General features: G+C 39.2%; 1 protein-coding gene across 1 annotated transcript; it reads right to left on the minus strand.

Moving 5' to 3' along the window:
* Window positions 1-1,542: 1,542 nt before the first annotated feature.
* Window positions 1,543-9,666, minus strand: pnpla2 (patatin-like phospholipase domain containing 2). The gene is made up of 9 exons (XM_070830866.1): window positions 9,120-9,666; window positions 8,118-8,350; window positions 7,306-7,371; window positions 6,021-6,230; window positions 5,823-5,883; window positions 5,219-5,425; window positions 4,313-4,445; window positions 3,963-4,085; window positions 1,543-2,881 (listed from the first exon to the last, which is right to left on the minus strand). The coding sequence occupies exons 1-9, from the start codon at window positions 9,304-9,306 to the stop codon at window positions 2,575-2,577; spliced, it is 1,527 nt and encodes a 508-aa protein (XP_070686967.1). The 5' UTR covers window positions 9,307-9,666; the 3' UTR covers window positions 1,543-2,574.
* Window positions 9,667-12,521: the final 2,855 nt, after the last annotated feature.

The following is a 12,521-nucleotide window of genomic DNA, read 5'->3' on the forward strand; positions in this document are numbered from 1 at the left end:
CAATCTCAAGATCTTTAGACTTTAGTCTTTTACTCATGATTGTTTTAAATGTCTATAATGAGAATGTTTGTTCTATTTTGTATTTATTTAGGGTGTTCATATTTTTTGTTTTTAGTTTGTCCTGTGTGCTGTAGTATAACCAGTTGAGGTCAAATACAAAGATCGATCGGTGACTGATTGATTATTTTGAAGACGCACACACGCCTATATGCATGAAATGATTTGATCACATTCAAAATTCAGAGCTCCGCTGATACCAGTGCATTATGATCAGTACTTTGTGGGCCTAGATTAGAATCATGAAGGCCAACATAACATTAAAATACACACGTTTTCCAGATTCCACGCTCTCCTCCTTGTAACATCAGAGGTGGACCAAACTTAGTATAAATATAATTAGAATATCACTTGAGCAAACATAGTAATGATGTCGCCCATCTTTCCGATATCACGTGAAGGCATCATACATGAAAATCTGTGTAATTTAAAGAATCCAGTTCAACAAATATTTTGTCTGTGTGGGCAAATGGTTTGATACCAGCACCCCCTGAGTTTATCAGAGGCATCCGGTCCAACAGCTTTGTCCACAGACACACTTGACTGAATGAGACCAAGTGTGCTGAGTTTTGTAATGATTGTTTGTGAGCAGGATGACTGCAGCTCTGAGGGGACTCCCAACATACGCCTCTAGTTCTGACTCCAGTAGTGACTGTCTGGTCTCCAGTAAATCTTCTTTGCTATAATGTCAGCACGTGTTGCTCATTTATTTTGATTTACTGAGTTAATAGATCTGTTTGCTTTAAAGAAGAACATGACGCACATTTCAGTGGGGGTGGAAAGACGGGGACAAAAAGTAAATAAAAAACAGAGACGCCTATTGGAGCTTCCTAAAACAGACTCTCGTGTCTTAGCATCTCAATATCAAGTTTCTCTTAAAAGGCCTGTTTTTTTTTTTTTAGTAAATGAGTTCAAACTGTACGGATCAGTAGAGAAAAAGCCTACAGACGCCTCTACACCTTGACTGGTTATGAATTGCTGTGAAAATGTCTTCCAAATATCAAGTGATGAAATTTAAATACACAGTAAGCTTTTAGGTTTTGCTATATTCACAAAACAAAGCTAGCTGTCAGTGAATATTACAAAAGTGAGGATTTTATCACCACAACAAGAGGATTTTATGAATAAAATAACATAAGATAGGCTAAAATTAAAATGTGAGGAATGTAAAATCAAAATGAACCAAGTACTAATGTAATTCATTTTCATATTTCACACCGTTTCTGTGACCCCTTTAGTTAGTGTCAAACTGTGTCCAAACTGTGACAAACTATTTGACATGTTGTTGTGATCATCTGGAAGCCTCCCAACAACCCCTTCAGGTCCCCGATCGGCTGTTTGGTGACTGTTTCGGATGTGTGCTGTTCCCTGATCTGTGTGCTCTTTCCACTGTAAGTCACAGCCTTTCCCGGTAATGTGAGGATCACTGTTGTTCAACTGATCTCTGAGTACTCACAGCAATGAGAAAACACTCCTCCGCTGCCGTTTATGTTAAACATTACTAGTTTATTTTCAATGATCACATGAATATTATTCCCTGCAACATTTTGACAATATGTTTAATTCAGTTGGCAATTATTTCATTGCAGTTTAAGGCACAACTTGGGGCTCAATCGCACATTTATTTGCAGTACACAGTACAGGAGAAGCTTTTTAACAGGTCGGTTACTTGATGTCATACACTGACATCAAATGACAAAGTGCAATTCAGATTAAATAGATTCTCTGATTACTTAAAAATCACATTTTTGATTTATTGCAAATATATTAAAATGTAAAATTTTGTAGTATAACAACATTTTGTAGTATAAATCAAAAATCATTGATTTAGTTAAATCTAAAATAGCTTTCATTTACATGTAAGTAAATCAAGGCCAAGGCAGTTCTGTGTTTTTTCATATAAATAATTTTAAAGACATAAGACACTCATACTTCATACAAACCTAGAAACATAAAGACGATGTATTTTCATACTTCTGCATTGACACTTGCATCAAATAAATGGAGTAACTACCGGTAACAAACAGATGGGTGCATCCACTGTTTTCCCTCCTCCAGTCCGTCACTGCCTGTGTGGCAGAAGCGGCCTGGAGCTCATAACCGGATGCAGCAGGAACACTGTGCTTAACTACTGGTCTGACTACATTCCACTTAAAACACTCGCCTATTTTAACCATGCTACTTCAAGTGCACATTTTTGTTTGTTTGTAACATCCTGTAACTCAAGTTTGTGCATGACTGCTGCAGCTTTTTGTGCTTTCATGTTTGAATGTACTGTTGACCTACAGGTATGCTGTGTCCTCTGGGCTGCCAGATCATACTGTAAAGACTTATTTCAGTGTAAGTGTAAATATGGTAAATTAGCACCACTTCAAACCACTACATGAAAGGGGCTGATTAGATTATAAATATTCTTCCTGGCTAAACAGATATTAAAATCTGACTTAAATTCTTTTAAAATGTTCCTGGATCTAAAATAAGTAGATGTGGACCTCAGCAGAAGCCTGTCAGAAGCTCTTAGGAGCTGCTGATTGCTTCTGCAGAGTCGATAGTGAGGCAGTCTCTGTGCACTGTGAGGCCTTCTGTGGAGAGGACGGACGGAGGACTCTTATCTGGGGTCATCTGGCTAGTTTTGAAGGATCCTTGCAGGTCCATGTTGATACACAGCACTCCAGAAAGCAGCTGCCTCTTGTACTGGTCGAGACGCATGAAGGCATCCAGGACTGAAGAACTGCTCCCATTCACCCAGGTAGGAAACAGGTTGGTGTAGCTGATCTGGGATGGGAGGTTCTGGTGGTGGTGCAGCTCCAACTCACAGGAAAACCTAGAGGAAACATTAACAGGATGCACAAGTGTGAAAGCTGACTGTGACTGTGGCTATAATTGGTATCAAATTGTATTGTATGAAAACAATGCGAAGGGGGTCGCTGTTAGTGACGAATCTTCAGACAATCATAAATCTGCTCAACTTCCCTCAACTTCACAAAGATTTCAGCTCATTGTTTAGCTGTCTGGCCCACAGCTTTACTATTTTAGCTCTCTGCTCTCATAGTGTTGTTTTTAGCTGTAGCAGACAGTGACAGAGCTCTCCACTGCACTGTACACTTACTACCTGCTCAGCACCGAAGGGCAGAGACATGAAGCAGAGCTAAATGCAGAGTGAATATTGGACTTACATCCATCAGATGGCCTGAACACCACTCCAAATAAATGTTTATGCTGCTCCGTGACTGCTGGATGTGTAAGTAAGCAACTGTTTGCCGACAAGTTCGATTTATTAACTTAAAAGGTGATGATATGATATTGTATTCACAGCCCGTTTCTGCTGCCCCCAAGTGGTCATAAAATCAGTCATTACATTTCTTCCAAGTTAAAACCTGTCCAGATGGCAGCTAGATCAATGATATATGTACGTATCTGACATTTAATGTTTTCTGTGTACTTGAAAAGACAAGCTTTACTACAGTCTTTGTAAATACTCTCTAGCTAAGACTAATGCAGTTTAATACAACAGCCCTGCAATAAATCCTTCCCTCATGAAGGTTATGTTCAGTTTCTATTGAAACTGTGTCAGAAAACTGTTGATTCAACAGTTTGGTCATTTTGGAGCATGTAGTTTGTGGTGCTGGTGAATTGTATTGCATTATACAGAGAGCTGTGTCTGTTATTTAGTCTACCGACATTGAAATAAATGCAGTACACAAAATAATAGAAATGCCTGCCAGTATAACACAGTCCAGTTCAGCAGCACCACAAGCTACAACCACCAAAACGACTAAAACTAAACATTATAACCTTCATGAAGGCTGGATCTATAGCTGGGAACTGGCAACTGTGTGTACATGGCAGAAAAGGCTAAATGAAACTGTAAGTTGTTTGTCTGCATAATTGCACAAGTCACCAACCTGGCAGATACATGCTGGGAAAAACTTTTGGAGGCCTGGCGAAGAACATGCTGCAGGATTATTAATATCTGCTCTCGAATCCACCCCACATCTTCTTGCACATCTGGCAGCCACTCCAGAAGTCTACACACAGAAGGGTAGTCCAGTATTTTCTGCCATCTGTATTTCTTTGTGGTGTGGCAGTGTTACTGCTACAGAGCAGTCAAATCCACTAATCATTAAATAATCTAACTCAAACAGGGCAGTGACTTTGTCTGCACTACTACACAGAAGTATGTACGGTAGTAGTATTCTGAGTTCATGTCAAAGAGTGAATTAATGGGACCAGATGTAATTAAATCCTGCTGTACCTGAGAGTAAAGCACACGGCAGACTCCAGAGGGAGAGTGTAGGGGAGCATCAAGGCTGAGGCCATCCTGATGGGAAGCATGTTGCTTAGCGACTGCGCCAGGCTCCTCCTCTCCATGCAGGCCTCAACTAGAGCTGCAGAGGGAGGCAAAGAGGATCACAACGGTCACCTTAAAGTTATTCAGAGAATTAACCCGATTTCTGCAGCACTACTCATGAGCTAAACAAGAGACAGACGTTACAACATGTAACATTTCAGGACAGTGAACATAACAAGTATAATACTTGTAAGCAGTTCTCTCTTACTGATGTACATAAGTTGTGCTCTATGCCAATCCACGTTTGAAAAGGGAAATGCTCTCCAATGGAAAGTGGGTCAAAAAACCCACAATAGGAAGGATGGTGCAGTTCCAACACCAACTAATTTGCATGCATTACCTCAGAGGACCATACTTTACATTATAACAGGCCTTTCTCCAAAGCATCTTACAACATTCTGAGTTTTTAATTTATTTCACCACTGGTTCTGGTTTGATATGGAAACCAACCCGGAGATGGTTGCTTGAGTTAGTCTGGGAAGATTCATCTTAATTATCGAGGTAGATTAGCTAAACTCTTTGACTGCTGAGATGAAGATGGTCAGTATAAATACATGTAATTCAGTGATTTTAAGTTTTCAGATAAATTGAAAAACTAGTCACTCTATGTGTGCTCTCTCCTACAGTGCTTCTTAAGATAAAAACCAAGCAGATTATGAGAAAAATGCATTTTCACACATCATATTAAGCAGGACTGTTTTTGATATATTGGAGATAAATGGTTTTCGCAGGACAGTAACAATAAGCAAGATATGAAGCCACAACAAGTCCTCCGTCTTGCACTTCATTTAATTTGTTCTTTAATGTCACCTTTGTGCAGGGTGGGTGGAAGGTGTTCGATGATATGCTCCTCTATTGAGGAACTGGAATGAACCATCACTGCTCCCTCTTCTACATGGGGCTTTCCCTGCTCTTCCTCACTTTCATCGCTCTCCTCATCGTCATTATAATCCTCATTTTCTTCACCGTTAGCCAGCAGGGGTCTGTCTGTGAGAGGTCCGTTGAAATTGAGCAATCCTGAATACAGAAGCAAACATGAAAGCTTTATTTTTTTCTTATCTGCAATCAATGGTAAGATAGGTTCTTAATTAGTCAAACTTTTCAAACAGTTTTGAACAATCAGCATACTTGTCAATGCTGTTTTTGTAATACCGTGTTGATTATGTGCTTACAAATTGCACAAATAGATCAACGAACAAATGAGAAACCACGAGGAGTAAAAAAAAAAAAAAAAGGCTAAACACAGAGAATTGATTTGGTGATGTAATGTAAGGAAGCACAAGTTCTGATAGCATATCAGGGTCATACTGTCTGCACATACTAATATGTTCTGCCCAGTGGCTTGTGATTACAAAAAAAAACATGACATGGTTTGGAGAAGGTTAGTAAAAAAAAGGAAGTCACTGTTTCTTACCATTCCTCTTTAAAAAGTACAGAGCATCTTTATATCCCTGCTTACACATGGCCTTCATAACCTAAATTCAAAACAAACGCATAAATTCAGCTCTGATGAGTCAAACAAGTCCAGCATGTTCACTCCAGTTCATCTGGGGTAATCAATGTATCTGTATCTGTGTCAGTGGATCAGGAAGGCTGTTATCAAGTGACCTACCATTGGGTCCGGAGGGAACAGTGCCTTGGAGACTCTGTAGAGGTTGGGGAGTGTGAACTGAATGCTTGTGTTGGTGAATCGCAGCTCATGTATGTTGGTCGATGTGTCCCGGGGGCAGATGTCGCTCTCTCCGGAGAACGGAGACACAGTGATGGTGTTTTTCAGCTCGTACTGAGGCAGATTGTCTGAGATTCCTCCATCGACATATCGCTGAATGGTAACAGATAAATACAGGGATCAGAATTCATTGCTTCAAATTATTATCCGTAAATCCTTTCAGGGAACTGAATGGTGCTTGAGCCATAGAGCAATAATCACATATTATAAGATATCATAGTACAGCTTTGTTGAATACTTGGTTCAGATTAGTCAATTAGTGCATCGGTCTGTTATTTCTATATAGCAGACCTTTGCTATGGATGCAGTTCTGACAGCTGAAGTAATTGAATCATTTTTAAAACTATAAAATTGATTTTTAGGCTGTGTTTAGTGTCAAATTGTTGATTTCTTTAGTACAAAACCATGTAACAAGCGGGGTTACGTAGTGACATCATGTCCTGTGTATTGATCAATGTTTGTTTTTATTAAGGCCGGGGAACTACAGGCACGCTGTGTGTGTCAAAACAGAAATCCCAAGTGACATCCAGTTTCTGAATCGGAGCCACTGAGAGTCGAAGAGGACATAATAACCTTACGGCTTGAGCCAACATGCTGGTCACATTTGGCTCTGCCACTCTCACATTTTGGTCACAAGCCCTACATACACACAAGCACATGTACACTCTGAAAACCCATCACAAAGGCCACAGAGAGAGGGTAGGAGGGCTGGTGTTGCTCAATAATGTTTCCCAACCTTTGTGCTAGAAACATGTCCAGCAAAAAAAAGGAAAAGAAAAAAAAACAAACAAACACAGAGGTTCTACTTTCCCCTTTAGTGTCAGATCTCTGACAAACACCAGCTGCTGAGGAATTTTATAATCATTGTTTCCACACACTTGCCATTCAGAACAAACACATTCTTGAGGAAGGGAGGGCTCTGACGGGGCCAATTACAGATGAACAAACGTGTTGGAAGTAACAACAACAACACACAAAGAGTGGAAACACAGTGCAAAGCAGCAAGGTAGGCTGGTCATTATAACTCTCCAACAGGAATATCTAACACACAGCTCCTACATTCAAATCTGTGAAGACTGTGAAGTAAACTTTTTGTCATTAGACCAAATACAGGATATCTGCGACATATGACATTGCACCCATGCTAAATGATATTGACACCACTCACCACTCCTTGCAGTGTGGGAGGAATGAGGCCACAGTACACTGGGATGTAGGCACTGCAGACACATGCCTAGTTTAAAAAAAGAGATGACAGAGAGATAATAAGAAACATATTTTTTGGTTTAAGTTAGACTTAATTAAAATTATATATAATACATTGTAAACATTTTACTTGAGTTTTACAGTGATGTTTTATTGGTATTACAGAGTATAGATAAATATATGTATATTACTAATTATTGTAATATGATGATGAAGGATATATCACAGGTGAATTACATATTTATTTATTTATTATTGCGATACCGAGTCAAATAAACAGTCAGTGTTTATCATTAGGGTTGCAACTAACAATTATTAACATTATCAATTAATCTGCAGATAATTTTTTCAATTGATCATTTCATTTTGCTGTCTATAAAATGTAAGAAAATAGTGAATATAGTGAGATGTTTTCTTTTTTCCAGCAGTGCAGATAGATATTCAGCACACATTAAAAACAAAACAGATTTGAGAAGCTGAAACCAAGGAATGTTTGGCATTTTGTCTCGATAATTGACTTAAGTGATCGATTGGTTAATTGTTTCAGCTTTAAAATCGATAATCATATCCACATATATCCATATCACCAATGATCAAGTTTCAAAATGATCTTCTTCTATGGAAATGGATTCTGAAAGCACCCATAGACATCCACCAAAGTACTGTCACATCATCCATACTGAGAACCAACCATATCCTGACATCCGACTTTGTTAATATCAACCAACACTACAGCAAAAAGTGTAAAAACGTTCACTCAGACTCAGCGCACACCTGCACCAGCTCCTCCTTGTTGTCGAAGTGAGACACCAGGACATTTTCTCCATCGGTCACTCGGGTGAGGGAGATTCCTAACCGCCCATTGGCCTGATGGTGGCAGTCAGCCGGCAGAATGCGAAGCAGCATGTGGCGAACAATTTTCACCAAGTTAAAGGAAGGGTGCATGGGTCCGAGGAACCGCTTCCTCGCCTCTTTGGCAACATCGATGATACTTGCACCAGCATCACCTGTGAAGACATCCACAATATTGTAACTGTCGAGAAGCCATGAGGTTACTGTAAATAATTAGATAAAGACAAAGGCAAGAAAGTTCAGCTTCAATTTGGTAGGTTTTGATTAAAAATGTACTAAACTATATTTGGAAAAGCAAGAGTTACAGGATGACCTCCAGTGCTTCTGTTATAGATGATATTATAAGGATGTTATGACTCCTTTCCTTTAAACGTTTCCCCCTCATGTAAGGCTATCTTTATGAATGCTTTATTTTGAAAAACAGATGGTTATCATGTTGAAGAACTGGAAAGAACTTAGTTGAAATGGCATATTCCTTTTGAAACGGTTATGATAAGGATGCCTTATTGCTCCAGTAGTGGAAAGTAACTAAATTTCAAGGTACTTTACTGGAGCATTTCCATTTTATGCACCTGTATTACTTTACTGTACTACAATTCAGATGGAAATATTATCATTTTACTCCACTACTTTTATCTGACAGCTGCAAATACTAGTTATTCTGCAGATGAACATATAAAAATAGTGACATTATTAGATTATAATTATAAAATTAAGCTTCTCGTACTGTAGTTAAACTTAGCACATCAGCAAAAGCATTAAAATAATTACAAGTATTAACCCATTGCATTTGCAACTGTAGTATATAACTTTCTATCAAAGTAGGAATGACCCTGCATCATCAGCACTTCAAATCAGCACTTGTATGTATGTTTATTGATGCACATTAATGGTAATACTTGAAACACCCTCAAAGACACCTACCAAGGCAGACTCCAGTGACCAAGGCGGTGGCGGTGAGAGCTCCGGCTGATGCCCCGTATACGTGCCTGGCGTGCTGCACCAGAAAAGGAGCCTGCTCCAGCAGACAGCTGGCGACACCGACGTGGTAGATACCGAGAAAACCGCAGCCTGCAAACGAGATGCTCCACGGGGAGTCTAAGGGAAACATACCGGCTTCCGTCCGTCCGGGGCTCAGTCAGCTGGAGGTCGCTGTCAATGAGGCAAAGTTCACAGGCTGATATCAACGAGAGCCAGCAGTGTGTTTTAAAGGCTGAACACCGTCTATGTTTAGTTATTGTCGCCTCTTCCCATGCTCTCTTTAGGATAATGGACTTTGCCGGCTAACTGTTTTTAGCTTTTTAGCTAACAGCAAAGGTCACTTATTGCGTTGCAGCTAACGTCGCTGAATTAACATCATTTGAAATGAAACAAATAAAGTCTCTTATGTCGTAGATAAACCCCGTTAGTAAATGCTGTAATTAAAGTCAGCTCTGAGCTAGTTAAATAGCTACGAGATGAACCACGGGGAGTTGTTATCTCTCACACTTAGTTATTGTGTATTGGGAGGAGGGTGCACAGTGAGCCGGCTCGTCCAATCACAATCAACACCGCACAATAAAGTAACCAATCATGAGAGGAGTAGCTGATAAAACTGGCCAATCACAATCCACACCGCTGAAGTCAATGTGCGGTGACTTTTGACAGCTGTGAAATGTTTTCTGTAGGAGGAGCGACGCGGTTTGTTTTGTCCTTTCTCAATTTATTTGTGTGTGTCCAGAGGTTTTGCTCACAACCTTAAAAAAAGTAAAGCAGGTCATGTTGAGAATTTTTGTTGTAATAGGTGCTGAGAATGTATGTTGATTTCTGACTATGCAGTATTGGCTAGATTAATCTATTGTTTGCAGATCGATTAAAAGAAGCCTGTGATAGTGCGCCCTCAAAGTTATCTGTTCTTATCTATTTGTGGTAGTAGTTATTTGAAAACCATGACGAACACAATAAATGTGTTTTCAGGACCTGAATGTCTTATTAGGTTTGAGAAACTTTGTTCAGAGAGAAAAAATAGAGTCTGTCCCAACAAGATGTACAAATCTGGCTTGTTTGTACTGACCCCATTACAAAATAGAAAACGGAAGTAGGATTTCACAACAAATAGTAATGAAATCACACTTGCATCTTGTATTTAAAGCACATCCAACAATTACAATGAAATGTTTTTCTGGAGCACTGAATAAACTATTCCCTGAATTAGGCTGAAAATAGTCGATTTTTTTTTAGTGGGCAGTGATCCAGGTTGTGTTCAGAACATGATTCCTTGAAGAACATATCCTATTATGAAACCACCACCAGCAAGGGTCTATTGTCTTCAAGTAAAAAAAAAAGTAAAGTATAAATTTGCACAAATAAAGTACAATAACAGCCAAAGCTGGTCCTGCAGAATTATCTAAACCTTTATATTGTGCACACATGGTGCATGTTCCTAAACTGACCAATCAGCACAGGTTATTTTGGTTTCTGGGAAAATAATGAAACTGCTAAGTCTGCTGTGTGCTCTGTACTTAGTGAGAATTTGAACAGCCCAACAGCAATCATTTTCCTTGATGCGACCAAACAATCTGGCCTTGTTACTTCACTACATTAATGACCCGTTTTTAAATGTCACGTTAAAGCAAACACATGTGTATTAGAATGTGTTTTTAAATACAATTAATTTAAAAGGGACTTCAATTGGTTTTATGCACAATAGGTGCCTGAGGAATGGGGCCACTGTCAGACCTGGGGGAGCAAACGTGTGTTTTTGCACCGCCACTTTTTGATCATACAACTTTGTGATTTTTAAACACTGAGCAAGTTTGGATTTAAATTAGATAGAGCTGGTCCTATCATATGTAGTATGAGAATTAGAAATCATGTGGGAGGGTGAATGGATCTGCTGTAGATCTTATATCTGGTCGACTAGAGTTCGAGTCCAGTGATGATTTGTTTAGGGTCACTGTGGATCAGAAACTGAAACACAAACACAACAACACAACAAAAACTTGGCGTTGAGTTGAAATATGTTCAGACTGGTTACATGGCTCTGCAGTTTGTCTTGGCAAACTATGAAATATCTGCATTTTGTCACTCTGAGACATTTAAATGGTTGCTCATGCTGAAACTAGTACACAACACAATGAAAAAACTATTCTATAGTGCAATATAAATATATGAGCTATATATTGGAAGAACAGCTTCGTTGGTTATTAGTGAAGGCTCTGTATTGTAGGAAATGGCATTTTCATAACTGCGCGTCCATTTGTACAAGGACTCACCAGAAGAGTCATTTCGACTGAGCTCCAAGAAAATGTGAAATGTGTCTGAACAGATGACAGCTGCTCTGGGAGGCTTTCTAAGGGGATTCTTTGTTTTTGCATCCAAATAGCTCATTGAACCACTTTTTCCCTTTGGCAATGTGTGTCTGAATCATACAAATTATTCTCTTCACAAATAAAAAAATCTCCAGAAACTGAGACTAACTTTTGACCCAGTTTCTTGGCCAATATGCTGTGCAGTTTTTACTGATCGACCACGAAGACACCATTAGATAAAAACAAGATGTCTAACTAACAAATTATAGTTCATCCAAAATCCTATAGAAATAAAGCACTTTAAATTCACTTGAGTACATCTTGCAAAGTACGTCTTGCTCAGCTGAGGGATACTTATGTCCTGTCTTTATTCAGCCAGTTTAAATGATGAAATGATTACTGGTTTGTTTTAAATGGAATTGCAAAATTGTTTTTTTGTGTTCTGAATTCAAATTATTGCTATTAAATTCAACAATGTATCTGTGAATTATATGTACAAAAAAATAAAGAAAGATGTTTGTGTAGGATGAATAATTTGTTTAAAAAATTCAACATTTACCTTGAAGCTTGAGATTTAAAAAAAAAAAAAAAGCTTTACCGGCATTATTAAAACTACTGATCTTGTCCTACATTGTAAACGTTTTATTTTAATATAATCAGGATTGTTTACAGCCTCATGTGTGGTGTAGCAGGCTACACAGCGCCGCCCGGTGGCCGTGCGGGTCCTGACGGTGATCACACACACACACACACACACACACACACACACACACACACACACACACACACACACACACACACACACACACACACACACTGTCGTCCCGCCCTGAGTTGAAACTTTGGCGGCTTCTGCATCGAGGCGCTCGGTGTCAGATACAGCACCCACCGGAGAGGCGGGACTCCTAACTTTAGAGGCGAAACAAATGAATAGACACCGCCCGCTTCCCGTCGGTGGACAATATAATTTAAAACGAGCATACACGTGTGATGTAGCGTTTTTTCTTTCAAAAGATTGTCGGAGACCAGGAAGTAA

This window comes from Pempheris klunzingeri, chromosome 5, assembly GCF_042242105.1.
Source record: "Pempheris klunzingeri isolate RE-2024b chromosome 5, fPemKlu1.hap1, whole genome shotgun sequence".
Classification (NCBI taxonomy): Eukaryota; Metazoa; Chordata; class Actinopteri; order Acropomatiformes; family Pempheridae; genus Pempheris; species Pempheris klunzingeri.